This window comes from Podarcis tiliguerta, assembly GCF_965153285.1.
Source record: "Podarcis tiliguerta genome assembly, chromosome: 8".
In the NCBI taxonomy this organism is placed as follows: Eukaryota; Metazoa; Chordata; class Lepidosauria; order Squamata; family Lacertidae; genus Podarcis; species Podarcis tiliguerta.
The window spans coordinates 80,723,914-80,751,795 of NC_139541.1; the positions used below are offsets into that span (position 1 = coordinate 80,723,914).

Consider the following 27,882-nt stretch of genomic DNA (forward strand, 5'->3'; position numbering starts at 1 on the left):
CTCCGCCAGCAGCGGGAGCGCTCCTGCTGTTTTTGGAGAGGTCCGCGAAGCCTGCATTCGCCCCATAGGACGCACCCAGATTTCCCCTTCATTTTTGGAGGGGAAAAAGTGCGTCCTATAGGGCGAAAAATACGGTATATTTCACCCCCTACATATTTCTTATTTTCACAATTCCTTTTAACGCTGTTGCTTTTTACGGATCTTCTCAGCAGGCACCCATATACATAGATGCATTATGTCACATGAAGGCTGGCAACATCATTTTTTTTTAAATGATATTTATTAAATGTTTTATAGTTACAAAGATAGAATAAAAAAAGAAAAACACAATATATATATATATATATATATATAAAATAATAAAGTTAAAAAATTTAAAAATACATCAAAAAGCCAAAAAAGAAAACAATACCTCCACCCAACCAAGGAAAAAACACAAACATTTAAAAACACATCTTTTTTTCACATCTCTATCCTTCGATGACTTATTTCCTCGACCTCCACCCACCTCCCCTTTTTGTATTCCAGTTAATAATTAGGTCAGCAAATCCTTTCCATCTTTCACTGCTTACTATCTTTTAATTATCTTAATCTATTTTAACCTTATCTTCCCATCAAAATCTTAAAATTTATCTATACTTCAATCTAGTAAGAAAAAAAACCTTAAATCTTAAACCCTTAAATCCTAAAATCTCAAATCCTTATCATATTTCAACTAAAGTCATATAAATTCATTCCACCATCTCCCATCATTCCTTAATTATACAATATTATACTAAATAATGTTTTAAAATTTTCCAATCTTCTTCCACCGTCTCTTCTCCCTGGTGTCGGATTTTGTCAGTCTTTTCTATCAGTTCGATATAGTTCATCAACCTGGTGCTCTTGTGTCCGAGGCTCTTAACTCTTCTCCCTGAAGGCTGGCAACATCAACCCTGCCTAGAGAGAATCCCTTGCAGATGACCAAAGGCCTGGAGACAGTCAGGTTGTGTATCCATAGCAGTGACCAGAGGAGGAATGACCGCTGGGAGAGAAGAAACGCCATGGTGCATCTCCAGCAGCACAACCGGACACCTCCATCTGCCCCAGCTGCAACAAAACACGTCTCTCCCATATCGGTCTCTGCAGCCACAGTTGGCACTGTAACCTTCCAACAGTTTGACTCCACGTCCAAAGGCGCATTCCTCCATTGTCTCCCAAAACAGATGGATGCTAACAAGGCATTGAAAAATCCAGCAAACCCCCCTATTCTGCCCCGCCCTGTTCCACCCCTTTTTGTGACGTTTCTGGGTCACTTCTGGGTTCAGCACAATGCATGGTCACGGTTGAACAAATATCAGAGGTGCCTAAAATGGCAGACCCTCCAAGTGTCCCTATTTTCCAGGGACATCCCTGATTTAGAGAGGCTGTTCCAGTTTCTGATTTGATCCCGAAATGTCCCACTTTTCCTTGTTGTTGTTTAGTCTTTCAGTCGTGTCCGACTCTTCGTGACCCCATGGACCAGAGCACACCAGGCACTTCTGTCTTCCACTGCCACCCGCAGTTTGGTCAGATTCATGTTTGTAGCTTCAAGAACACTGTCTAACCATCTCGTCCTCTGTCGTCCCCTTCTCCTTGTGCCCTCCATCTTTCCCAACATCAGGGTCTTTTCCAGTGAGTCTTCTCTTCTCATGAGGTGGCCAAAGTATTGGAGCCTCAGCTTCACGATCTGTCCTTCTATTGTCTCTTTTCCTTATGATGTCCCTATTTTCGTTGGAGAAATGTTGGAAGGTGTGGGGTTATCTGGTCCCCGAGCCATTTGAAGGCAATCTTGTATAGGAAAGGGTTTTTATGTTTAATGCTTTATTATTATTTTTATATATGTTGGAAGCTGCCCAGAGTGGCTGGGGCAACCCAGTAAGATGTGTGGGGTATAAATAGTAAAATTATCATTATGGAGTGGGACATCCCTATTTTCACCAGAGAAATGTTGGAGGGTATGAAACGGTTTCACCATAGTGCATGAGCTGGCTGTGACCAGGTGACCTGTACAGGTGATGCTTATTGCTGATGGGACAATCTCCTCCTTCCTTATCTTTCATGGGACTTGGTGTAGCAGAGAGCTTTTCGAATAGAAGAAAAACCTCTGTGGAGAAGGATATCCTAGAACTATGTGATCATAGGGTGTCCAGCTAATTTGTAATTTTGCATTCATATATCAAATGCAGAATGCCTCAGCAGGTTGATTCTCTGTTAAGTTGTGGGTGAACATATCAGACGACACAGCAATTCTTCAAACAGCTCTTGTTTATTCACAGGCCAAAAAAGAACTGAACTGAAGGGTTCAGTCAGCCTGTTTATATAGAGCTCCACTAGAACACAACAGTAACCACTTTCTGTAACTATCCAATAACTGAACGTCACTTTAAATCCCTTGTTTGCATATGTGGACCTGAGTGAAAACTATCTACAGTATCCCCCCTGCTGGCCCAGGGTGGGAACTTCAGTACATAACATTCTCCATTTTAAAAAATTACATAGGTACTGAGAATGTCTGTTCTTTGCCTAAGATCTTGGACAGCTGGTGCCAGTCGAAGTAGATAATACTGGGTTAGATAGCCTGAAAGCAAAATAATCTGGTCTGGTATAAGGCAGCTTCTTGGAAAGTTTTATACTATGTGTTTTGTGTCAGACAGGTTGCAGTGTAGATGGGAAGGGGTTAGGAGATGATTCTGCTGCAGCAGGCATGTCGAAAGTATGTTTTGGGAGCCTAATCCGGCCCGCTGGTCGGTTTAATCCTGCCCCTGTGGCAGTTTATTTCTTTGGTTGGCCCTTTCGTTGGTCCTCATGGCCCTTCACTTCATCAAATCTGGCCCTCTTTGAAAAAAGTTTGGACACCACTGTGCTACAGGATTTAATATCTAGTGAGGTCCCTGCTCCTAGTGAGATTTGTAGGCCGGGGCTGGGCTTTTCTGCGGTGGCCCCTTGCCTTTGGAATAAACCTTCCCTCTGAAATAAAGGCGCACCTCTTTGCCCAGTCTTCTGGGAGGCATATTGGGCATCTGAATGTGTTGATCTTGCTGGTTTTCTTTGTTATTAAAATTTGAATTATGTTTTTCGCTCTTTTGGCTAGGGTCGTCTCTATTTCTGCCCTGGACCTTTGCCTGCATGATAAACAAACACCTTTAATAAATAAAAAACGGAATCAGGGTTTCCTACTGAATTTCAAAGGTATTTAAAGTATCATAAATTTTGCATTTTGTGGCGCCAATTAAAAACATACATTTTTTCAAAGGCTTCTGACAAATTCGAATGATGTTGTTTGCATGTTTGTGATACTGAGGTTTTTTGCTTGTTATCCGGAGTTGTATTTTAAAAAAATAAATAAATTGGGCATGTTTCTGCGTAAATGTTTCTTTTAAAAAATATATGATGTGTTTTTATTTGTGCTTAAATTTTGCAAGTTGCTTGTGAAAATTTCTATGTAACAAGTATCCACTATGTACTGTTTTTGTTTGAAACTTTGGTCTCCGAATTTTATTTGAACATGACATAAAAATAAACATAGGCTTTAGCTGAGATTCCTGAATTGCAGGGGGTTGGACTAGATGACCGCAAGGTCCCTTCCAACTCTTAATATTCTATCATTCTATCATCCTGCCTTAAAGGGGAAACCTAACCTTCCCCATGGCAACCAAATCGAGCTTGGGCGGGCCTAGCTGCGCCTCTGATTGGCCCGCCGGCGACGGAGGCGCTCTGTCATTGGCCGGCGACCCCCGTGTCACATGACCGACCATCATGGCGGCGCCCATGAGGCTGTGCCGGGGCCTGGGGTTGCGCCCGCGGTTTATGCGCCGGGGGCTTCCGCTGCTGTTCTCCAGGACGCGGAGCGGCCACCCGGCGGCGGCAGCAGCTGCTGGGAGAAGCCGGCTGTACGAGCACGCGCGGGGCGGCTGGACGGCGCGCCCTCGGCTGAACTTGGAGGCGCTGAGCGCGCAGCTGGGCGAGGCCGAGCGGGAGCTGGAGACGCGCAAGGGGCCCCTCGGGCCGCGGGACCTGCGCGAGATTGTAAGCGCGGGCCGTGGGTGGGCTCGGCTGGGCGCGCAAGAGCTGTTGCTCCCGCTCTCCTGAGGGCTTAGGCCCAGAAGGTGCTTTAAGCGCCAGGAGTTTAACCCAGCCTTCACCAACTAGCGTTTATTACTGAAATTTTATTGATGTTAGCTGCCCTGAGCCCGGCTCTGGCCGGGGAGGGCGGGGTATAAATAAATAAAAATATTATTATTATTGTTATAGCCACCCTCTTAGGTGGCTAACATTGTGTATGCAAGCCGCTTTGCCCTAGCTTTAAAAATGATTCATTCAAGTTTCAGGTTCCACCTGGCTGTCAAGATTAGTAACAGCCTGGTCATGAGTGTCTAAATAAAGGCTGTGAAGCCATGCCAGGGTAAAGGGTAACAGTACTATGGCTCTCAAGCATCTGGGTGTCAAGGGAACTGTTTCCAGGTTCTTGCATTAGCAGCTTAACGTAACTGAAGCTCCATACATTTTCCTTCCATTGTTTTTCACTCTCCACTTCCAGTACTACCTTCTTCTGTGCATACGATCTGTTTTTGAATAATCTTATTAAACTGCTGTTAGGCTGTGTCATATTTTTCTTCTTTTTTCCTGATGCCTACTAGGTTGCCACTTGGCAGAGATTAGTCGAGGTGCAAGAAGAAATTGCAGTACTTGAAGCTGAGAAAGAGAAGGTGGCTGAAGAAGTGGGGATTATTGTGGTGAGTCCACATTATAGCAACTATTATGGAGCGGGTGGGACTCGCTGTGGTCTGAACCACAGAACCTAGGACTTGCTGATCAGAAGGTCGCGGTTTGGATCCCCGCGACGGGGTGAGCTCCCGTTGCTCGGTCCCTGCTCCTGCCAACCTAGCAGTTCGAAAGCACGTCAAAGTACAAGTAGATAAATAGGTACCACTCCGGCGGGAAGGTAAATGGCATTTCCGTGCGCTGCTCTGGTTCGCCAGAAGCGGCTTAGTCATGCTGGCCACATGACCCGGAAGCTGTACGCCGGCTCCCTCGGCCTATAAAGCGAGATGAGTGCCACAACCCCAGAGTAGGTCACGACTGGACTTAATGGTCAGGGGTCCCTTTACCTATGGAACAACTCAGAACCACTGTAGAAGATATGTTTCAATAAATAAAAGAGGAGGAAGGAAAAGCCAGATGCTCAGGGCTGCCTACCACAAATTCTGGTTTTGTGTTTCCTTTCTTGTTGTTGTGTTACAGCTAGAAATTGGGGGGTGGGGGGGGGGAGAGAGAGAGAATATATGTGTATACGTATTTTGAGAATCTCCTGCCAACCTAGCAGTTCGAAAGCACGTCAAAGTGCAAGTAGATAAATAGGTACCGCTCCAGCGGGAAGATAAACAGCGTTTCCGTGTGCTGCTCTGGTTCTCCAGAAGTGGCTTAGTCATGTTGGCCACATGACCCGGAAGCTGTATGCCAGCTCCCTCGGCCAGTAAAGCAAGATGAGTGCCGCAACACCAGAGTCGGTCATGACTGGACCTAATGGTCAGGGGTCCCTTTACCTTTACCTATCTTGAGAATAATTCTAACTCACTCTTTCATCTTCCCTTTTCAGAAAAGCCAAGACAGAAGTACTTTGCAGTCGGTAAGAAAGTTCTTTATCCTTTCCTGCTACCTTAACAATTTAACACCTGTAGCTTTAAAACAGAGAGCAAGTGCTTTCTGGTATGGCAAAGGGAGAAGAATCACTTCTGTGATTTCTTTGCCTACAGATTTGACAACTCTCCCCAAACTTTTGGCTCGTATAATCTTGTCAGGTCTGTGCCACATTCCTTCTAGTATTGGGGAATTTTACTTTCCTTTTTTGGGGAGCTCACAACGATGCAAGAGATATGACTGCACTGGTGTAAACACTAACCAAGCTTCCAACCCATTTATTGTTTCCTACCCATTGTTTCCACTGCCAGAGACAGTATGCCCTGAAAACCAGTTGAGCAATTCCATTTTCCAGTAAATAATATAAACCCCCAAGGCATGGGACGGCTAAGGGAGCTGGGCATGTTTAGCCTGGAGAAGAGGAGGTTAAGGGGTGATATGATAGCCATGTTCAAATATATAAAAGGATGTCACATAGAGGAGGGAGAAAGGTTGTTTTCTGCTGCTCCAGAGAAGCGGACACGGAGCAATGGATCCAAACTACAAGAAAGAAGATTCCACCTAAACATTAGGAAGAACTTCCTGACAGTAAGAGCTGTTTGACAGTGGAATTTGCTGCCAAGGAGTGTGGTGGAGTCTCCTTCTTTGGAGGTCTTTAAGCAGAGGCTTGACAACCATATGTCAGGAGTGCTCTGATGGTGTTTCCTGCTTGGCAGGGGGTTGGACTCGATGGCCCTTGTGGTCTCTTCCAACTCTATGATTCTATGATTCTATGGCAAAACTCCTGCACAGACAGCTTTGATGGAATTTAAGCAAGCCCCAATCTTGCTTCCAGTGTTGGCTTCAAACTCTGTTTTCCCCCATTTTGTAGCACCTTTTTATCACATCTCAAACGAGCAGGAAGCAAACCAGCAAAGCAACTGTGTGCACCGTTCTTAAATAGACGGGTACAACTTCTGAACTCTAAATTGGAGCAGAACCATTGCGACACGTTAGCCAAATCTGAGAACTCTTTCGTAGGCTTGAAGTCTGTGTTTGGGACCACTTCACAGCCTAGAATCCTTGTACCTATGGGACCGCCCTGCGGTGGACATTACGGTCCATAAATAGCAACACCCTAGAGGTCCCAGGCCCTAAGGAAGTCAGATTAGCCTCAACCAGAGCCAGGGCCTTTTCAACACTGGCTCTGGCCTGGTGGAACGCTCTGCCTCATGAGACCAGGGCCCTGCAGGATCTGATTTCTTTCCACAGGGCCTGTAAGACAGAGTTGTTCCGCCTGTCCTTTGGCTTGGAATCAACTTGATCCCCTCTCCCTCTTTCCTTTTTCCTTTCTCCTTCTGTGATGGAACTCCTCTTAGGGGACTTCCTTGGCTTTTTTCTGGTCCACGAAGGACCAGTCTGGATAGTCGGCCTTGGTGAAGATTTGACGTTTTCATCCCCAAAAAGTTTTTGATTTGAGTTTCTACTGAAATGAGGCTGCATTTTAATGTATTTTAGTCTTGTTTTTAAGTTGTATTTTAATCAATTGTTTTTATCCCTAGTGTTATCCGCCCTGAGCCCGGTCTTGGCTGGGGAGGGTGGGGTATAAATAAAATTTATTATTATTATTATCACTTGCATTTGGAACTGCATTTGGAACCTCTTTTGCCCACATGGAAAGGGACGCGGGTGGCGCTGTGGGTAAAACCTCAGCGCCTAGGACTTGCCAATGGCATGGTCAGCGGTTCGAATCCCCGCAGCGGGGTGAGCTCCCGTCGTTTGGTCCCAGCTCCTGCCCACCTAGCAGTTCGAAAGCACCCTTAAGTGCAAGTAGATAAATAGGTACCGCTTTATAGCGGGAAGGTAAACGGCGTTTCCGTGTGCTGCGCTGGCTCGCCGGAGCAGCCTCGTCACGCTGGCCACGTGACCTGGAAGTGTCTGCGGACAGCGCTGGCCCCCGGCCTCTAGAGTGAGATGAGCGCACAACCCTGGAGTCTGTCAAGACTGGCCCGCACGGGTAGGGGTACCTTTACCTTGCCCACGTGGAAATGAGGCAAAGGGCTTTTCCTGTCCAGTTAGCCTGGAAGCTTTTTAGAATCACTAAAATCAAAGCCTTTTGAGGAATCATGCCAAATTTCAGCAGAGTTCCCTGTTAACATGTATTTCCTTCTTTTTCTCATTGCTGTTGAAAGACCGGACCTGCGATCCAAATAGCAAGAAATACCCCTGCTTCTTATTCCCTTCTCTGACGGCATCCTTCTCCTCCTCTCCTTCCCTTTCAGCACCCTGCCTACAATGCGTTGCGGAAGCAGGGAAGGGACCTCCGCCTCCGTCTCAATGCTTTGCGCCAAGAGGAGCTGGAGCTGGATGAGAAATACTACCTGCGCGCCCTCAGGCTGCCCAACAGGACCCATCCAGATGTGGTAAAAGAGTGTGACGCGAGAGGAGCAACCTAGAACACCCGGGGACTCAAATTGAGCATGGCTGGGGGCCACTGCTAGGAAGGCCCTGCGGTGCTCTCCAGCTGAGTAGACTTCCCGGGTCAAGGATATATGCGGCCAAGGGTTCTTCTGCAGATAAAAAGAAGGGGGATGCTTGGATAATTCAGTAACATTTTCCTCCATTCCTTTCCTTGCTTGTGGGTGGGGGTGCACACAGAACAGTTCGCACCTTCGTGAGTTTCCCTAGTCACCTTTCACCTGATAGCTGTGGCTGAGTGACTGGCCAGTGCCAGTCGAGAGGAGGTGCTGGGAAGGAGCTTGAGACCTCCAGCTGGAGGATATTCCCTGGGGGAAGAGCAGGTGTCTCCTCCTCCTTCGTGTGCCCCATCGCTGAGAGCTCCGGAGGGTGGCAACATGAGGACAGGGCCTTCTCTGCAGTGGCTCCCCAACTGTAGAATGCTCTCCCCAGGGAAGTTCGCCTGGCGCCTTCATTAGACACCTTTAGGCGCCAGGCAAAAACATTCCTTTTATGCAGGCCTTTGGTTGATCTGATCTGCATCCTATGCCCTTTTAAATGTGTTTTTTTTGGGGGGGGGAGGGCTGCTGTTGGGTTGTTGTTTTTATTTTTATTATGTATTTTGTGGTTTTATATCTGGATTTTATTCTGCGAACTGCCCTGAGACCCATGGGTATAGAGCTGTATATAAATTCAATAAATAAAATAAAAAATAAATAAAAGGAAGAGCGGGTGGTGTGGCACCCAACAACGGTAAACTGAATAATATTAGTAGTAGTAGTTGTAATAAAAATAAATAATAATAATAATTTATTTATACCCTGCCCATGTGGATGGGCTTCCCCAGCCACTCTGGGCGGCTTCCAACAAAATATTAAAATACAGTAATGCACCAAACATTAAAAGCTTCCCTAAACAGGGCTGCCTTCAGATGTCTTCTAAAAGTCTGGTAGTTGTTCTCTTTGACATCTGGTGGGAGGGCTTTCCACAAGGTAGGTGCCACCACCGAGAAGGCCCTCTGCCTGGTTCCCTATAACTTGGCTTTTCGCAGCGAGGGAACCGCCAGAAGGCCCTCGGAGCTGGATCTCAGTGTCTGGGCAGAACGATGGGGGTGGAGACACTCCTTCAGGTATACTGGACCGAGCCCGTATATAGTCCTTTGGTCGTGGCAATATGTGTGCAAGAAGAGAGGGATGTGGGGGCATGGGCACCAAGCCTTTTGACGTACCCCTGCCCATGGAAGCTTCATAGAAGCATAGAATTTTAGAGTTGAAAGGGACCCTGGGGGTCATCTAGTCCAACCCCCCTTCCATGCAGGAATATGCATCTGTCCCTTACGGGGATCAAACCAGCAACCTTGACATTATCAGCACCAGGCTCTAACCAACTCATGGCCCCTTCAAGCTCCTTTGCCTGAAACCAGTAAACCAGTTCCATGTAAAAGACCCTGGTGGTTAGCTCCTCAGAGCTAGTGTGGTGTAACAGTTAGAGTCAGACTAGGACCTGGGAGGGGAAAAGGAAAGGGACCCCTGACCACTAGGTCCAGTCGTGACCGACTCTGGGGTTGCGGCGCTCATCTCGCTTTATTGGCCGAGGGAGCCGGCGTCCAGCTTCCGGGTCATGTGGCCAGCATGACTGAGCCGCTTCTGGCGAACCAGAGCAGCGCACGGAAACGCCGTTTACCTTCCCGCCGGAGCGGTACCTATTTATCTACTTGCACTGGTGTGCTTTCGAACTGCTAGGTTGGCAGGAGCAGGGACCGAGCAACGGGAGCTCACCCCGTCGCGGGGATTCGAACCGCCGGGCTTCTGTTCGGCAAGCCCTAGGCTCTGTGGTTTAACCCACAGTGCCACCCGCATCCCACAGGACCTGGGATACCAGGGTTCAAATCCTTTCCTAGGCCATGAAGTTCTCTGGGGAGGGGAAAAACCTTGGGAGCCTAACCTAGCTCACAGAGTTGTTGTGTGTGAATAAAACAAGGAGGAAAGGAGGAGCTCTGGGCACCACCTTGAGCTCCTTGGAGGAAAACGTGGGCTAGAAAATGCAATGGATAATAACTAAATAATAGGGAGCTGAACTACCTCTGACGCTTCCATGCCTCCTTTAACCTCTGATCTCTTCCTTTCCTCAGCCTATTGGAGATGAGAGCCAAGCACGGGTGTTGGAGGTTATTGGTGAAAAGCCAGGTGAGAAAGGATTCCTTTTATCACCACTAGGGGGCGTTACTTGCTTCTTTCCAGGCTGTGCTTGCGTTGCCTTTTTAAATAATACCTGGATCTATTAAATTCTTCCTTATTCTTGGTTTAATCTTCATATCCCCCTGTGTTTTTCTTTTCTTTTTTTAAACAGCATTTGACTTCAAGGCGAAAGGGCACCTGGAAATTGGGGAAGACCTGGATATCATAAGGCAAAGGTGTGTATGAGAAATTGGCAGTCTCGTCCCTTCCCACATATGGCATTCTGCTTAAAAGGGACTGTTTAGAAGAAAAGGAGACAGTCCTGAATCCCTTTCTGAGCACAGTGAAATGAAGCAACAGCTCCACTTGCTGGTAGAGAATGAGAAAGTGCCGTTTACCGTATTTTTCACTCCATAGGGCGCACCGGACCATAGGGCGCACCTAGTTTTAAGGGGGGGGGGAATCAAGGGGGCGAAATCTAATTTCCCCCCCAGCCCCAAAGAGCAGCGTACAGGCTGTGCACAAACCGTCCCTTCCCGAGGGGTTACACGCGGCTATGCCACAAGCCAAGACAGCAATATCTTGGCTTTCTCTTTAGCCCCGTGCAACCTCTCCAGCCGGGAGAGGCTGCGCAGGGCTAAAGAAGCCATAGCCACGTGCAGCCTCTCCCTGCCGGAGGGGCTGTGCACGGCTGTCCCTGAAGCCTGGAGAGCGAGAGGGGTCAGAGCGCTCCCTCTGCGCTTCGGAGGCTTCGCATTGCTATCGCTGAAGCCAAGGAGCCTGCATTTGCTCCATAGGACGCACACACATTTCCCCTCAATTTTTGGAGGGGAAAAAGTGCGTCCTATAGAGCGAAAAATACGGTATAGTGGTGCCTCGCAAGACGAAATTAATTCGTTCTGCGAGTCTCTTCGTCTAGCGGTTTTTTTGTCTTGCGAAGCAACCCTATTAGCGGCTTAGCAGATTAGCGCTGTTTAGCAGCTATTAGTGGCTATTAAAGGCTTAAGGGATTAGCGGATTAGCTGCTAAAAGGCTATTAGCGGTTTAGCGGCTTAGAAAAAGGGGGTGGGGAGCGGAAAAAAAATCTCAAAATTCGCAAGACATTTTCGTCTTGCGAAGCAAGCCCATAGGGAAATTCGTCCTGCGAAGCGCATCGAAAAACGGAAAACCCTTTCGTCTAGCGGGTTTTCCGTCTTGTGAGGCATTCGTCTTGCGGGGCACCACTGTACTTTCAATATAGTCTGGGGAAAATTAAGTTTCCCCCTTCTTCCCTTAGTCAGTGTCACTAATATTCACTAGGCAGCAGCCTCTTCCTAGGGAGAAGTTCATGGCTCAATGGTAGAGCATCTGCCTAGCGTGCAGAAGGTCTCAGGTTCGATCCCAATGGCATCTGGGAAAGGTAGAACTGGAAATGTCTCTAATCTGTCGCCTCAGAGATCTGCTTAATAATAATAATAATAATAATAAATTTTAATTATACCCCGCCCTCCCCAGCCAGAGCCAGGCTCAGGGCGGCTAACACCAATAAAATCACAGTAAAAACATAATAGGGGGGAAAGGGGGAGGGGAGAGAAAAAAACAATTTAAAATACAGGTTAAAATGCAATTTAAAATGCAGCCTCATTTTAAAGTAGCTGATAAATCAAGACCATAAGGGGAGGGAAACATAAGGGCCAGACTGAGTCCAAACCAAAGGCCAGGCGGAACAGCTCCGTCTTGCAGGCCCTGCGGAAAGATGTCAAGTCCCACAGGGCCCTAGTCTCTTGTGACAGAGCGTTCCACCATGTCGGGGCCAGTGCTGAAAAGACCCTGGCCCTAGTTGATACTAATCTAACTTCCTTGTGACTTGGGACCTCCAAAGTGTTGTTATTTGTGGACCTTAAGGTCCTCTGCGGGGCAGACCAGGAGAGACGGTTCCGTAGGTATGTGGGTCCTAGGCTTGCTTCCTGTCTATTCTGACTGCTGACCCAGAAGTGATTGGCTTGCAATGTGAAAGGGAAATGATGGTTTCAAAGTTGCCCCGTAATTTGCAAACACATACGCAAATCATACACTTCTCAATTATATAAGTTCCTCCTCCGAGAGCCCTGCCATCTACCATATTGTTGGCCCTTCTCTCTCTGTTTGTGTGTGTTGAGCGAAATTTCTAAAGTGTGCGTGCGCACACACTGGAATTCCAGTAATGTGCCCAAAGCATAGCTGTCAGCCGTCCCTTATTTGGCAGGAAAGTCCCTTACCCCAGTGCCATGTCCCATTGCTGTCCCTTATTGATGATGTCCCTTAAATTTCCCGGGTTTCAAAGGAAGCAGCTCCTCTCCCTCCCTCCCTGCCGGCCAGGGAGGAGGGAGGCTCCAACTGTGTAGCTTGGCTGCGTTGCTCACTCAATAAAGAGTCTAAGAATGACTGGGGGGGTGGAGCTTGCATGCCTTGTGTCGATCAAATCGGCCACGTTGCCTGGGGACTCGCCTTTGCTCAGCGGAGAGGTGACGGTGGTTTTCCTTGCTGCATCCCCTTTGCTGGGTTGCTGCGCTGTGGGAACCACCGCTTGAGGCTTCGTTTGGCTGCTGGCTGGGCTTTCTGCCTATGGCTCGGAGGGGCTCAGAAATCGAACATACATGCACTCTGAAAATCCCTTATTTTGGCTGCTGATCCCTTATTTTCATGGCTGCTGGTCCCTTATTTTCAAATCTGTAAGTTGACAGCTATGGCCCAAAGTTGTTGCGAGGGGTGCGTCAAATTTTGGCCTTGCACAGGGCGCCATATTACCAAGGTCTGCCCCTGATTGAACCTAGAACCTCCTGCTTGCAAGGCAGAAACCCTGGCACTGAGCTGTGGCTGTTTCAAATATAAAAATTATCTACATGGTGCCTAGGGAACAACTTGCACCTTAAGATCAGCAAGACAAAGGAGATGGTGTTGGACTTTTGGAGGAAGAGAGGAGAACTAGCCCCACTGTACATTGGGGAGGGCTGTGTGGAGAGAGTCTCTTCCTTTAAATTCCTAGGAGTTTATCTCAGTGAAGACCTTACTTGGAAAATCAATACAACCCAGGTGGTTAAGAAAGCCCAACAGAGACTCCATCTCCTCAGAGTATTGTGAAAGAATGATGTCAATCAACATTTGATGATCTCCTTCTACCGGTCAACAATAGAAAGTGTCCTTTCCTACTGCATCATGGGGTGGTACGCTGGTTTGACATCATCTCATAGGAAGTGCCTACAGAGGGTGCTGTATTCACCACATTATGGGCTGTCCCGTGAATCCGCTGGATGAAATAGTGGAAGAACGTTGCCTCAGGAGAGTGAGGAAAATTCTCAGGGCTGATTCACACTCTGGCTGGCACTTTCTTTATCTCCCGCCCTCGGGCAGAAGATATAGAAGCATGATTAGTCGCACCGACAGGGTAAAGAACGGCTTCTATCCGTGGGCTGTTCGGCTGCTGAATGAAAAGATAACAACAGGGCAACTGACTTTTGGGTTTGGTGGGTGTGCGTCAGTAAACGAGGGGAATTAAGACTAAGAGAGCGGAGTGGGGGGTGCTCGTGTAATCTCACTGTATACAAGTTGTACAAGTGACAATAAAGTATTTCAGTTTAGCTGGATACAACCCCACGTAAACAGGCTCTGAGGCCTGGAATAAATTGCCCCATTGTTGCAGCCACCAGCTCCCTGAAAAAGCGTTGGAGGAATTGCGTTTGTGTGAAGGCAAGCGGAGGAGCGAGTGAGCAAGCAAGACTTAGACAAATTGCCTAATGCCCTGATGGAGGGACAGGGCGCTAAATATGATCCAGGCAGGACAAACGGTGCCTTTGGTCTCTGAGTGGATATTTCCAGAATTTGCAGGCACCCATTAGCTGATTGGAAGCCCTGGATATTGGATGAATATTTGATGGCTGGCCTTTGAGATGAGCTGTTTGGCTCCAGGGCCTTTTCCAGTAGCAGGCTGCTTCCCACCCATCACCCACCCCCGTGATCTGTTTCACAAAGCTCCCTCGGAGCCTCGGGCCAAAGCTGAGAGCCTCTCCTGTCACGAAACGAAGCCTGCCATTGACTAAATGCGTTCGTCATGGAATTGGCACTCTTAACGTGGCCGTGGGGACATGTTTCCTGGAGAGTGTTGTTTTCCTTGGTGCAGCTGGATATTGGGAACATGGCACGGAAAGGATCACAGCTCAAGGGTCAAGCAGCTGCCTTGCAAGCAGAGAAGAACTTCCTGACAGTAAGAGCTGTTTGACAGTGGAATTTGCTGCCAAGGAGTGTGGTGGAGTCTCCTTCTTTGGAGGTCTTTAAGCAGAGGCTTGACAACCATATGTCAGGAGTGCTCTGATGGTGTTTCCTGCTTGGCAGGGGGTTGGACTCGATGGCCCTTGTGGTCTCTTCCAACTCTATGATTCTATGAGTTCAATCCCCAGTACCTCCAGGGCAGAGCGCCAAAGAGACATTGGTCGCAACAGGGCTCTTTAATCCAGTTTGCGCAAACCTAAGTTTCTCTTTTTTTAATTTTTATTGAGTTTTACAAGAAAAGAAAAAGAAACAAAAAACAATACATAACACTGTAAGGTGTTCTGTAAAGGGACCCCTGACCATTAGGTCCATTCGTGGCCGACTCTGGGGTTGCGGCGCTCATCTCGCTTTACTGGCCGAGGGAGCCGGTGTACAGCTTCTGGGTCGTGTGGCCAGCAGGACTAAGCCGCTTCTGGCGAACCAGAGCAGTGCACGGAAACGCCGTTTACCTTCCTGCCGGAGCGGTACCTATTTATCTACTTGCACTTTGACGTGCTTTTGAACTGCTAGGTTGGCAGGAGCAGGGACCGAGCAATGGGAGCTCACCCCATCGCGGGGATTCGAACCGCCGACCTTCTGATCGGCAAGTCCTAGGCTCTGTGGTTTAACCCACAGCGCCACTCGCATCCCTACGTAACACTGTAAACACATCTATATACATGCTTTCCAAAATGCAAACTAGAAAAGAAAATACTTTTCATAACCAATAATATAACCCTAACCCAAATTCATGCTTCAAACATTACAATAGATGAATCTTAGTTAAAATATTATAAAAGGCTTCTGCCGCATTCACCGCACATATCTTGCTCGCCTTCACATCTTCAATCATTTCCCTTCCTTAGATTCTTTCATAATCAGTCAAATCTTTATGTTCTCTATATTCTTCACAAAGTTAGTCTAGGCACAACCAAACTTTCATATTTGAGCTCTGCTTGTATATTCATTTAAGCATTCCCATTGTTTCTGAATTCTAATTTTTGATTTATGCGTTATTAAATCCTTCAGTTTTGCTAACTCCAGGTACTCACATAGTTTACTTAACCATTCCCCTTTTGTTGGGATATAATTTCCTTTCCAATGACTGGCTACCAATATTCTACCAATGTTGTTGCTGCATCCAGAAAGATGTTGATTTTGTCTTTGGGGATATCCTTACCAAGATTCCTAATAAATATGCTTCTGCCTTTTTAATATATGATACTTTAATCAATTTTTTAATCTCTTCATGAATCATCTCCCAAAATTCTTTGATCTCTGGACATGTGGTGGACATGTCCAGTTTGCGCAAACCTAAGTTTCTGGTGATGAAACGGCTCCCTGCAAAATAGTGACAGTCTGATAACTTAAAATAGAATTACTTGCGAGTATCAGATTGGCCTAGGATTTAAATATGTGATGCCATAGAATACTATGGTAAAAGTTAAAATGAAAAGAAAGAAAGATGTTAATCGACCAAGTAAATTTTATGTGAAAATAGTTTTTGAAAACTGCTACAATGATTTACCGTATTTTCTGCTCTATAAGACTCACTTTTTCCCTCCTAAAAAGTAAGGGGAAATGTGTGTGCGTCTTATGGAGTGAATGCAGGCTGCACAGCTATCCCAGAAGCCAGAACAGCAAGAGGGATTGCTGCTTTCACTGCGCAGCGATCCCTCTTGCTGTTCTGGCTTCTGGGATTCCGAATATTTTTTTTCTTGTTCTCCTCCTCCAAAAACTAGATGCGTCTTGTGGTCTGGTGCGTCTTATAGAGCGAAAAATACGGTATATGGGAACTCAGCCAGGGGGAATTGAGGAAGTCACCCAACAATGTTAACAAAAGGGGAATTATGACAGGATAAATGTTTGTTTGTTTTTTGACGTTTTCTTTTTATGTTTGTCGATTTGTTTGTTATAAATTTGGAAAACTAATTAAAAAAAATTGGAAAAAAAATAATAGTTACAGTCTGGGAGTAGCTAGTGACTGCTGAAGCTCTTGGCTGTTGGCAGGGCTTAAAAGGCCAGCTAGCCCAGCCTTCCCTCCCAGGAGCCAGTGTGGTGTAGTGGTTAAGAACGGTAGACTCGTAATCTGGGGAACCGGGTTCGCGTCTCCGCTCCTCCACATGCAGCTGCTGGGATTTCTGTTCTCATCCTGAAGCAAAGTTCTTAACCCAAGGTACTATTTCTGGGTTAGCGGAGTCTGTAACCTGAAGGATATGTAACCCGAGGTACCACTGTACCTATATCTATCTACAGTGGTACCTCGGGTTAAGAACTTAATTCGTTCTGGAGGTCTGTACTTAACCTGAAACTGTTCTTAACCTGAAGCACCACTTTAGCTAATGGGGCCTCCTGCTGCCGCCACGCCACCACTACACGATTTCTGTTCTCATCCTAAAGCAAAGTTCTTAACCCGAGGTACTATTTCTGGGTTAGCGGAGTCTGTAACCTGAAGCATATGTAACCCGAGGTACCTCTGTACCTATATCTATCTACAGTGGTACCTCGGGTTAAGAACTTAATTCGTTCTGGAGGTCTGTTCTTAACCTGAACCTGTTCTTAACCTGAAGCACCACTTTAGCTAATGGGGCCTCCTGCTGCCACCACACCACCACATTTCTGTTCTCATCCTGAAGCAAAGTTCTTAACCCGAGGTACTATTTCTGGGTTAGCGGAGTCTGTAACCTGTAGGATATGTAACCCGAGGTACCACTGTACCTATATCTATCTACAGTGGTACCTCGGGTTATGAACTTAATTCGTTCTGGAGGTCTGTTCTTAACCTGAAACTGTTCTTAACCTGAAGACCACTTTAGCTAATGGGGCCTCCTGCCGCCGCCACGCCACCACTAAACGATTTCTGTTCTCATCCTGAAGCAAAGTTCTTAACCCGAGGTACTATTTCTGGGTTAGCGGAGTCTGTAACCTGAAGCATATGTAACCCAAGGTACCACTGTACCTATATCTACAGTGGTAGAGAGCCAGTGTGGTGTAGTGGTTAAGAGCGGTGGACTCCTAATCTGGTGAACCGGGTTCGCTTCCCCGCTCCTCCACATGCAGCTGCTGGGTGACCTTGGGCCAGTCACACTTCTCTGAAGTCTCTCAGCCCCACTCACCTCACAGAGTGTTTGTTGTGGGGGAGGAAGGGAAAGGAGAATGTTAGCCGCTTTGAGACTCCTGAAGGGGAGTGAAAGGCGGGATATCAAATCCAAACTCTTCTTCTTCTTCTTCCCCCAAGCAGGGTGACCCACATGAGCAGATCAAGCCCCACATCCCTGGGAAACTCCTCAATGCCTTCTTCTTTCCTCCCCTCTGTTCCGCAGGCGCCTGTCCCACATCTCGGGCTACCGGTCCTACTACCTCCGTGGGGCAGGAGCAATGTTGCAGCAAGCCTTGGTGCAGTTCACTTTCAACAAGCTGCTGAAAAAGGTACCGAACGGTCTTTCTTGGGGGGGGGGGAGTACCCTGTGGAGCGGATGTGGGTGGCGCTGTGGTCTAAACCAGTGTTCCCTAACCTTGGGCCTCCAGCTGTTTTTGGACTACAACTCCCATCATCCCTCGCTGGCAAGACCAGTGGTCAAGGATGATGGGAGTTGTAGTCCAAAAACAGCTGGAGGCCCAAGGTTGGGGAACACTGGTCTAAACCACAGAGCCTAGGGGTTGTCGATCAGAACGTCGGCGGTTCGAATCCCCACAATGGGGTGAGCTCCCGTTGCTCGGTCCCTGGTCCTGCCAACCTAGCAGTTTGAAAGTGCAGCAAAGTGCAAGTAGATAAATAGGTACCACTCTGGCGGGAAGGTAAACGGCGTTTCCATGCGCTGCTCTGGTTAACCAGAAGCGGCTTAGTCCTGCTGGCCACATGACCCGGAAGCTGTACGCTGGCTCCCTCGGCCAATAAAGCGAGATGAGCGCCGCAACCCCAGAGTCATCCGCGACTGGACCTAATGGTCAGGGGTCCCTTTACCTTCTTAAGGGGCACCTGGGAGCCAGGCACCCAAAGATGGTTCCTACAGCTCTTCATCCTCTTCCTTCTCCCCCCACAGGGCTTTATCCCCATGACTGTTCCAGATCTGCTGAAAGGAGCCGTCTTTGTAAGTAGCCTCACCCCCACAAAAAAAAGTATTCATGGTAAGGTTACCAGATTTTGTTTCCATGAATCCGGGGACACTTTTCAACTTCATTAGGAATGATAGGCTTTTGTCAGGGGACCTATTTGTAAATCCAGGGACTGTCCCTGGGAAACGGGGATGAACCTTAGAGCCTGCTTCATATGGAGGCAGATCTTTGGTCCATCTAGTTCAGTATTGTCTACACTGGTTGGCAGTCATGCTCCAGGATTTCAGGCTGGGGTGTGTGTGTGTTTTTGTCTTCCAGCCCTACCTTGAGATGCTACTGGAGCCTTCTGTATGGAAAGCAGATCCTCTGCCTCTGAGCTTCCAGAGCTTCCTCTCTGGCACCCCCACCATGTGTGTGGTTCTCATGGCACACAATAATAATAATAATTTATTATTTATACCCTTCCCATCTGGCTGGGTTTCCCCAGCCACTCTGGGCGGCTTCCAACAGAACACTAAAATACAATAACCTATTAAACATTAAGGGACGCGGGTGGTGCTGTGGGTTAAACCACAGAGCCTAGGACTTGCCACTCAGAAGGTCGGCGGTTCGAATCCCCGCGACGGGGTGAGCTCCCGTTGCTCGGTCCCTGCTCCTGCCAACCTAGCAGTTTGAAAGCACATCAAAGTGAAAGTAGATAAATAGGCACCGCTCCGGCGGGAAGGTAAACGGCGTTTCCGTGCGCTGCTCTGGTTCGCCAGAAGCGGCTTAGTCATGCTGGCCACATGACCCGGAAGCTGTACGCCGGCTCCCTCGGCCAATAAAGTGAGATGAGCGCTGCAACCCCAGAGTCGGCCACGACTGGAACTGCGTCCCACTAAGGGAAGTAATAGGACCACTCTATTCTGCCTGAGAGTTGGTCATGACCGGACCTAATGGTCAGGGGTCCCTTTACCTTCACCTTTATTAAACATTAAAAGCTTCCCTGAACAGGGCTTCCTTCAGATGTCTTCCAAAAGTTTGGAAGTTGTTTTCCTCTGACAGGAGGGCGTTCCACAAGACGGACGCTACTACCGAGAAGGCCCTCTGCCTGGTTCCCTGTAACTTGGCTTCTCACAGGGAGGGAACTGCCAGAAGGCCCTCGGAGCTGGACCTCAGCGTCCGGGCAGAACAATGGGGGTGGAGATGCTCCTTCGGGTATACTGGACCGAGGCTGTTTTCAACACAGTGTTGCTCACAAAGCCAGGAGTCTGGTTTCCCTATAAATTGGAAGCCGCGGAAGATATTTGGCTTTCGAAAAATGTTCACAAACTGGAACACTCGCTTCTGGGTTTGCGGCATTTGGGAGCCGATTTGTTAGACAACTAAGGCGTTCGGGAACCAAGGTACCACTGTATATCAAACACAGATCATAAAAAACAAGATTCCAAGGAATCTCCTGGACTTCTATCCTCCCCTTAGTCGGTCCTATTATTAATCTTTTCCTCCTGCATCTTTGATGGTGATCCAAATCTTTGGCGTCTCCGCTGTGTCCAGAATTCACCATTGAACTACAGTTTCTTCTTGCTTGTCTGGGGACGGAGGAGACTCCTCTTCTGAATAAGAGTCCAGAAGGGACCTGCAACTACCGTATTTTTCGCTCTATAAGACGCACCAGACCACAAGACGCACCTAGTTTTTGGAGGAGGAAAACAAGAAAAAAAAATCTGAATCTCAGAAGCCAGAACAGCAAGAGGAATCGCTGCTCAGTGAAAGCAGCAATCCCTCTTGATGTTCTGGCTTCTGGGATAGCTGCGCAGCCTGCATTCGCTCCATAAGACGCACACACATTTCCCCTTACTTTTTAGGAGGGAAAAAGTGAGTCTTATAGAGCAAAAAATACGGTAATTAGAAACGTGAAAATATCCCCTCGGTATCCACTCTTGAGAACAGAGCATTTTAGAGCTAGTTTTCTGACCAAGCTCTGAGCATCTCCCTTAAGAAATACCTTTTACTGAGCTGTGTTTTTAGGTGATGCCCGCTGCAAGCAGGCCTCAGCTTTCAACCTGGCACCTTCCCGCTGTTGCTGGATTACAGCTGCTATCATCTCTGACCACTGGGCATGCTGGCTGGACCTGATGGGAGCCCTGTAGACTCACCCACCCACCCACCTGTGTCACACCTCTCTCCTCTTGCTTCCCAGGAAGGTTGTGGCATGCCCCCAGAAGCCAGCTCTTCCCTCCTGTACAACATAGACCCTTCTCGCTTTGAAGACCTGAGCCTGGCAGGCACGTCCGAGGTTGGCATTGCAGGTATGGCAAAAGGGTGGAACTCTGTGGACTTGTAAAAGGGTAAAAGAGTATTGGGAAATGATCCATAATTAAAGTTGTTGTTTAGTCATTTAGTTGTGTCCGACTCTTCGTGACCCCCTGGACCAGAGCATGCCAGGCACTCCTGTCTTCCACTGCCTCCCACAGTTTGGTCAAACTCATGCTGGTATCTTCGAGAACGCTGTCCAACCATCTCGTCCTCTGTCGTCCCCTTCTCCTTCTGCCCTCCATCTTTCCCAACATCAGGGTCTTTTCCAGGGAGTCTTCTCTTCTCATGAGGTGGCCAAAGTCTTGGAGCCTCAGCTTCAGGATCTGTCCTTCCCGTGAGCACTCAGGGCTGACTTTCTTAAGAATGGAGAGGTTTGATCTTCTTGCAGTCCATGGGACTCTCAAGAGTCTCCTCCAGTACCAGAATTCAAAAGCATCCATTCTTCGGTGATCAGCCTTCTTTATGGTCCAGCTCTCACTTCCATACATCACTACTGGGAAAACCATAGCTTTAACTATATGGACCTTTGTTGGCAAGGTGATGTCTCTGCTTTTTAAGATGCTGTCTAGGTTTGTCACTGCTTTTCTCCCAAGAAGCAGGCGCCTTTTAATTTCGTGGCTGCTGTCACCATCTGCAGTGATCATGAAGCCCAAGAAAGTGAAATCTCTCACTGCATCCATTTCTTCCCCTTCTATTTGCCAGGAGGTGATGGGACCAGTGGCCATGATCTTCGTTTTTTTGATGTTGAGCTTCAGAACATATTTTGCGCTCTCCTCTTTCACCCTCATTAAAAGGTTCTTTAATTCCTCCTCACTCTTTAAAAGTACTTCTCCACAAAACCCCAGAGTCCTTCCTGTTGGGGATAATTCAGACTGAAATTCCCAGGTGTCAAAAAAGGTTATTTAGGTATATTACTACTGTGGCCCGTGTTTCATTAGTCCAAAAATGGAAAACGAGCGAGGTCCCAACCAAAGAAGAATGGCAACTTAAGTTGACAGGATACGCACAGCTTGCAGACTTAACATATAGAATAAGAGCCCAAGAAGAACAGAAGTTTAAAGAAGATTGGAAAACGTTTACTGAAGATATGGGAAATAATTGTGTACAGCTGAAAACACTGGCAGAATTAAGACAAATTCAGCAGTGTAAATAAGTTTAGATGGATGCAATAATGGAATACTGAATGGTATATGGAGTCCTGGCAGAGAACTTCCTTAGGCTCCAGAGAAGCCTCATTGGCCTGCCCCATCTTTATGTCCCAAGATGTTTTCGAATTCCCATCGTTTCTGGCTGTGCTTGTTCCTTTATTGTTCATGACACTTTTCACTCATACGAATCACAAGCAAAAAGAATTACCGTATTTTTCGCTCTATCAGATGCACCAGACCATAAGACGCACCTAGTTTTTGGAAGTGGAAAACAAGAAAAAATATCTTCTGAATCCCAGAAGCCAGAACAGCCAGCGGGATTGCAGCGCAGCGATCCCGCTGGCTGCCCTGGCTTCTGGGATAGCCGCGTGCAGCCTCTCCCGGGCAAGGGGAGCCAGGCAAGGCTCCCCCAAGAGCCACGCTCCCTTTAAAGAGAAGAGCTGCCCTTCTCCCTCCTCGGGGAGAAGCCCCCAAGAGCCGCACACACGCTCCAAGCGGCTCATTAAAGGGAGCGGTGAGCAGAGCCTCCCACCTGCATTTGGTCCATAAGACGCACACACATTTCCCCTTACTTTTTAGGAGGGCAAAAGTGTGTCTTATAGAACGAAAAATACGGTAGCGATAATGTACTAGAACGTCCCAATTATAGCATGAGCTATATAGAATAATTAACAAATCGTCAGCAAAACAAATACAAATCATCGGTAAAGCAGCCACCTCCTATGAAACACCATAGCTAACTCCACTATGACACGAGGGTTATGTTCCCGGGTACTGTGCATAACCGTGAATCACGTACCGCGGGGAACACCCTCTAGCCCATGGAGATTCTTGAAAAACCCTTTAAAAAACAAAAAAATCCGCCAAATTCCATCCCAATTGCTCCCTCCAAACCTCCTTTCTCAAGCTCCCAGCTCTCCCCAGGCCTCAAAGGTTGGTGCAAAGGCTGTTTTCCAACTCTTTTTGCGCCATTTTTGCAGATTTCCTGCTCTTTCCAGGCCTTTAAAATGGATTAAATCAATTTATTTAATTATTTGCTGGCGCTGTGTGTGTATACGCGGTCATGTGTAAAAGTGGGGAGTAGGGCTGGGCGATGTATCGATACACCGTCCAAGTCCATATTGTGATATTGGCTTTATAGTTTTTGACCTGGCGAAATCATGTTGTGAATCATGGTGTGTGTGTGTGTGTGTGTGTGTGTTATGCAAAAATCACAATGTGGGAAAAACTATGAAGCCAGCCAGTGCCATTGCAAAGCTCCACCCTTCTTTCAGACATCATGATATCTCAGTCTATCACAATGTTTAGCTGGTGATATATCGTGATGCTGAAAACCAGATATCGCCCAGCCCTAGTGGGGAGACACTCGTATTAACAAAACTCTGCTCTTACCTCCAAAAGAAAGAGAGAGGCAGGCTGCACATAGAATGTAGAAACAAAACTCTTTTGAAAAGTTATTGATAGTTCCTTCTTCATCCCTGGTTGAAAAATGTACATTAGCAAGACGGCGTTGGCGAGAGCAACCGGGGCAAAGGAATTAAGGAATTGTGCCCCAATTTCTTCCCTCAAATCCATTCCCACCCCCTTCTCTTCCCACTAGGGTACTTCATGGATCATGCGGTGAATCTGAAAGACACCCCCGTCAGGTGAGAAACTTTCTTCCCACCTTGTGGATGCATTCAGGTGCCGCTGCGCACATGTTCAGAACGTTAAAGGTAAAGGGACCCCTGACCGTTAGGTCCAGTCATGGCCGACTCTTGGGTTGCGGCGCTCATTTCGCTTTATTGGCCGAGGGAGCCGGCGTACAGCTTCCAGGTCATGTGGCCAGCATGACTAAGCCACTTCTGGCGAACCAGAGCAGCGCATGGAAACGGCGTTTACCTTCCCGCCGGAGCGGTACCTATTTATCTACTTGCGCTGATGTGCTTTCGAACTGTTAGGTTGGCAGGAGCAGGGACCGAGCAACGGGAGCTCACCCTGTCGCGGGGATTCAAACCATCGACCTTCTGATCGGCAAGTCCTAGGTTCTGTGGTTTAACCCACAGCACCACCCGCGTCCCGTTCAGAACGTTACACATGATGAAATACGGGCTGTGGCATTCTAGAGTCTAACGTTATTAATTCTTGGGGTCCGTGCGTCTGCTCTGAGCCTGGATACGCCCCAACCCCTCAATTCCAGAGAGGGCCGCAGCTTTTGTTTATGGCATTAGAAAACAACTGGTCGGCCCCTGTGAGAACAGGACTCTAGACTAAATGGGCCATTGGCCTCATTCTGATGTTCTCCTTTACATCATGGGGTTTTCTGCAGGGGGGATGGGCTGCTTCAAACATCAGCTGCTCCCTGGCTGCGTGCTTTAGAAGCCTTAAGGCTGCACATCTTCACAGCCTTGAAAGCTATGGAAAGATCACGAGGCTCCAAAAATAACAGATTGGCAAATCAAATTACAGGAATTGGTGGAGACGGCCCAATTGACTAGTAAACTCAGAGGAAACTCAAAGCAAAAATTTGTGGGGAGATGGGATGGTTATAGAAGATATGTTCAAAAATACAGTAATAGTTTTGACTACGTGCTAGCATTCGAGTGATAAAGGAACTAAAAGGAGGTGGATAACAATTAAGGATTTATTAAGTTTTCAGAACGTATTAGAAAAATTATATAGAAAGGTTTATTGTTTTGTGTACTTTCAAACGTAAGATAAAATATATGCAAAGGGACTTGACAGGAAGTCAAAGTTGAAGAAAAGATTTTGGAAGATAAAAGGGGGGAAAATATTTACTTTCATTATCATTTTGTGTGCGGGTGTGGGTGTGTGGGTGTCTGCACATATGTGTGTTGTTGTATGCAATGTTTGGGAGGAAATAAGATGGTAAATAACAAATAACAAACTAAATATCGATGTATGTAATTTTTATTTCTTAATTATATTTAGTGGTAGTATGGTTGTATTGTTTTTTGTAACATATAATCATTCAATAAAAATTATTTTTCAAAAAAAGAAAGAAAAGAAAGCTACAATCTGAGGTGTTCCCAAAGTAAAGGAAGGATTGAACTCTGATTAATAAGAATACACACAGAAGCTTGAACCAGCAAGACTCTGGGAAGGATGCGTATAATAATCGGTCTCCACCCTCCAGCCCAGGTCGTTTTATTCACAAAAGAACTTTTTACAGAGTTCGTAAGAACCAATCAGATTTCTTCTGAGCATTTCAACAAACCCCACGTGGGGACAAAGTTAAACTACCCAAACTAATTAAGCACACATATTTCTGGGGTAAGCAAAACAGAACTACAAAGGAGTGCATTTGGCAACCCCAAGCAATATACATGATAAGAAGGATGGCCAGGAAGACAGGGATCATTAGCACCTTCAGGTGAGATCTGTTTCGTGGCCCTAAGATTAACATCCTAAGATTAACATATCAGAAAGCTACATCAAAGAAACTGCCTGCTGTCTTTGATGACCCCGGATGCCTGCCTGGCGAAGCAACTGGGCTGTGTACGTGCCTTGTCAAGAAAGAGAAATGGAGCAGGGATGCAGAGGTGTGGATTGATCAAGAATCAGAATACAGTGGTGCCCCGCAAGACAAATGCCTCCCAAGACGGAAAACCCGCTAGACGAAAGGGTTTTCCGTTTTTCGATGCGCTTTGCAGGACGAATTTCCCTATGGGCTTGCTTCGCAAGACGAAAATGTCTTGCGAGTCTTGAGATTTTTTTCCGCTCCCCACCCCCTTTTTCTAAGCCGCTAAACCGCTAATAGCCTTTTAGCAGCTAATCCGCTAATCCCTTAAGCCTTTAATAGCCGCTAATAGAGCTAATCCGCTAAGCCGCTAATAGGGTTGCTTCGCAAGACGAAAAAACCGGTAGACGAAGAGACTCGCGGAACGAATTAATTTCGTCTTGCGAGGCACCACTGTAGTTTAAACCCAGTCAACGCAATGCAGGCCAGCGGCTGAAGAAGGAGCCAAAAGGGTTTTCTTGTAAGTGTGATTCATTGTGGCTGATTAGCTGCTCTCCCTGTACAAAGGTCAGAGGGGGCAGGGTTTCTGTTGAGGCAGGTGATTAGCTGTGGGAGGAGCTTATCAGACCTTGCAGGCCAGCGGCGCGCGCCTAGCGGCGCGCGCAGTTTGATCCATCTTTTAGATTTAGGGAGCTAGTCTCAAACGTCTGTTGGAGGAGACCTAGGTTTTTTGGGGGGGAGTTATTAGTCCTGTCTTCACACTTTTTATGATGCAGGACCGCTGTAGCCATCCCCAACGACACGTTCTCATGATGGAGGGGGAGGGAACAGCTGCAGTCGCCTGCAGTTCCTGCTCAATGCTTGCCATCTTGCCAAAGGTTGCAGGCAGCTTTACATGCAGCAATTGCATGTTGATTGCCCTCCTAAAAGACAGAGTCCAGCAACTGGAGGAACGTGTAGCTACACTCCAAAGAATTAGAGAGCTGGAGCTCTTCTTGGAAGCAGCAGAGCACACCGTCTCCACCAAGGAGGAGACAGGAGACTCCCCTGGGGAGGAGGCTAGTTCACCAACACAGGAGCCCGATATGTGGAGAAACGTGACTCAAAGAAGTAGGAGGCCCAGGGTTCGCTCTGATTGTTTAGAAATACACAATCGCTTTCAGGTCCTCTCCCCTAGCATGGAAGACGAAGAGCAGACTCCATTTGAGGATCTCTCCCTCATTACAGTCGATCAGGTATATGAAGATGAACAGCAAAGTCAGTCCTCAGAGAATGTGCAGGCGACCTTGGAACGGACCGCTCACGGAAGAACCCCGACCAAACCTAAGAGGAGGCGTGTAGTGGTGATAGGGGATTCCCTACTGAGGGGAACAGAAGCAGTGATCTGTGGGCCTGACAAGATGTCTCGGGAAGTGTGCTGTCTCCCCGGGGCTAAGATCCAAGATGTAACTGAACGACTGCCAGGAATCATAAAACCCACTGACAAATACCCCTTCCTCTTGGTTCATGTGGGAACCAATGACACTGCAAGCAATAGCCTCCAGAAGATCAAAAGAGACTACGAGGCTCTAGGCAGGAAATTGAAGCAATTAAATGCACAAATCGTCATCTCATCTGTCCTCCCAGTTGAACGACGTGGCCCAGGGAGAGAGGGGAAAATAGTGGAAGTAAACAGCTGGCTTCGCAAATGGTGTAAACAGGAACGGTTTGGATTCTTAGATCACGGACTGCAGTTTCTTGAAGATGGACTTCTGGCAAGCGATGGGCTGCACCTCACAACGGTTGGGAGGAATGTTTTTGCCAAAAAACTCAGAAACCTCATCAGGAGGGCTTTAAACTGACTAATGTGGGGGAGGGAGACAGTGCTCCTGAAGGTAGGAGTCTATCAATTGATGAAGATGATCATCTAAATGTCATAGACCAAATGGAGCAAACAGCAAGCAGACCTACTATACAACGGAAAGGAGCAGCCAAGCATACTAGGACTCAATTACTTGACTTTAAGAAAGCCGACTTCATAAAACTTAGGGAAGTGCTGGGTGAGATCCCATGGACAGTAATGCTAAAAGGAAAGGGAGTTTGTGATGGCTGGGAGTTTGTTAAGAGGGAGATAGTAAAAGCACAACTTCAGGCAATACCAATGAGACGGAAACATGGAAGGTGCCTAAAGAAGCCAGGGTGGCTATCTAAAGAACTTTTAACTGAGTTAAGATTAAAAAAGGATGTGTACAAAAAATGGAAAAGGGGGGAAACCACCAAAGAGGAATTCAAACAAATAGCCAGCATGTGTAGACACAAAGTCAGAAAAGCTAAAGCACAGAATGAACTCAGGCTTGCTAGAGAGGTTAAAAGCAACAAAAAAGGCTTTTATGGGTATGTTCGTAGC

The 27,882-nt window shown here is 47.2% G+C and overlaps 1 protein-coding gene across 1 annotated transcript in view; it reads left to right on the forward strand.

Annotated features, from left to right (window-relative positions):
• The first annotated feature begins 3,760 nt into the window (after positions 1-3,760).
• Positions 3,761-27,882, forward strand: part of SARS2 (seryl-tRNA synthetase 2, mitochondrial) — a 33,531-nt gene continuing 9,409 nt past the window's right edge. The window contains exons 1-10 of the mRNA XM_083455506.1: positions 3,761-4,047; positions 4,659-4,754; positions 5,618-5,647; positions 7,920-8,060; positions 10,226-10,280; positions 10,444-10,507; positions 17,858-17,963; positions 18,578-18,625; positions 20,773-20,881; positions 23,637-23,682. Of these exons, the coding sequence (XP_083311632.1) occupies positions 3,778-4,047; positions 4,659-4,754; positions 5,618-5,647; positions 7,920-8,060; positions 10,226-10,280; positions 10,444-10,507; positions 17,858-17,963; positions 18,578-18,625; positions 20,773-20,881; positions 23,637-23,682 (965 nt within the window). The 5' untranslated portion in view covers positions 3,761-3,777. The remainder of the gene's footprint in view (positions 4,048-4,658; positions 4,755-5,617; positions 5,648-7,919; positions 8,061-10,225; positions 10,281-10,443; positions 10,508-17,857; positions 17,964-18,577; positions 18,626-20,772; positions 20,882-23,636; positions 23,683-27,882) is intronic.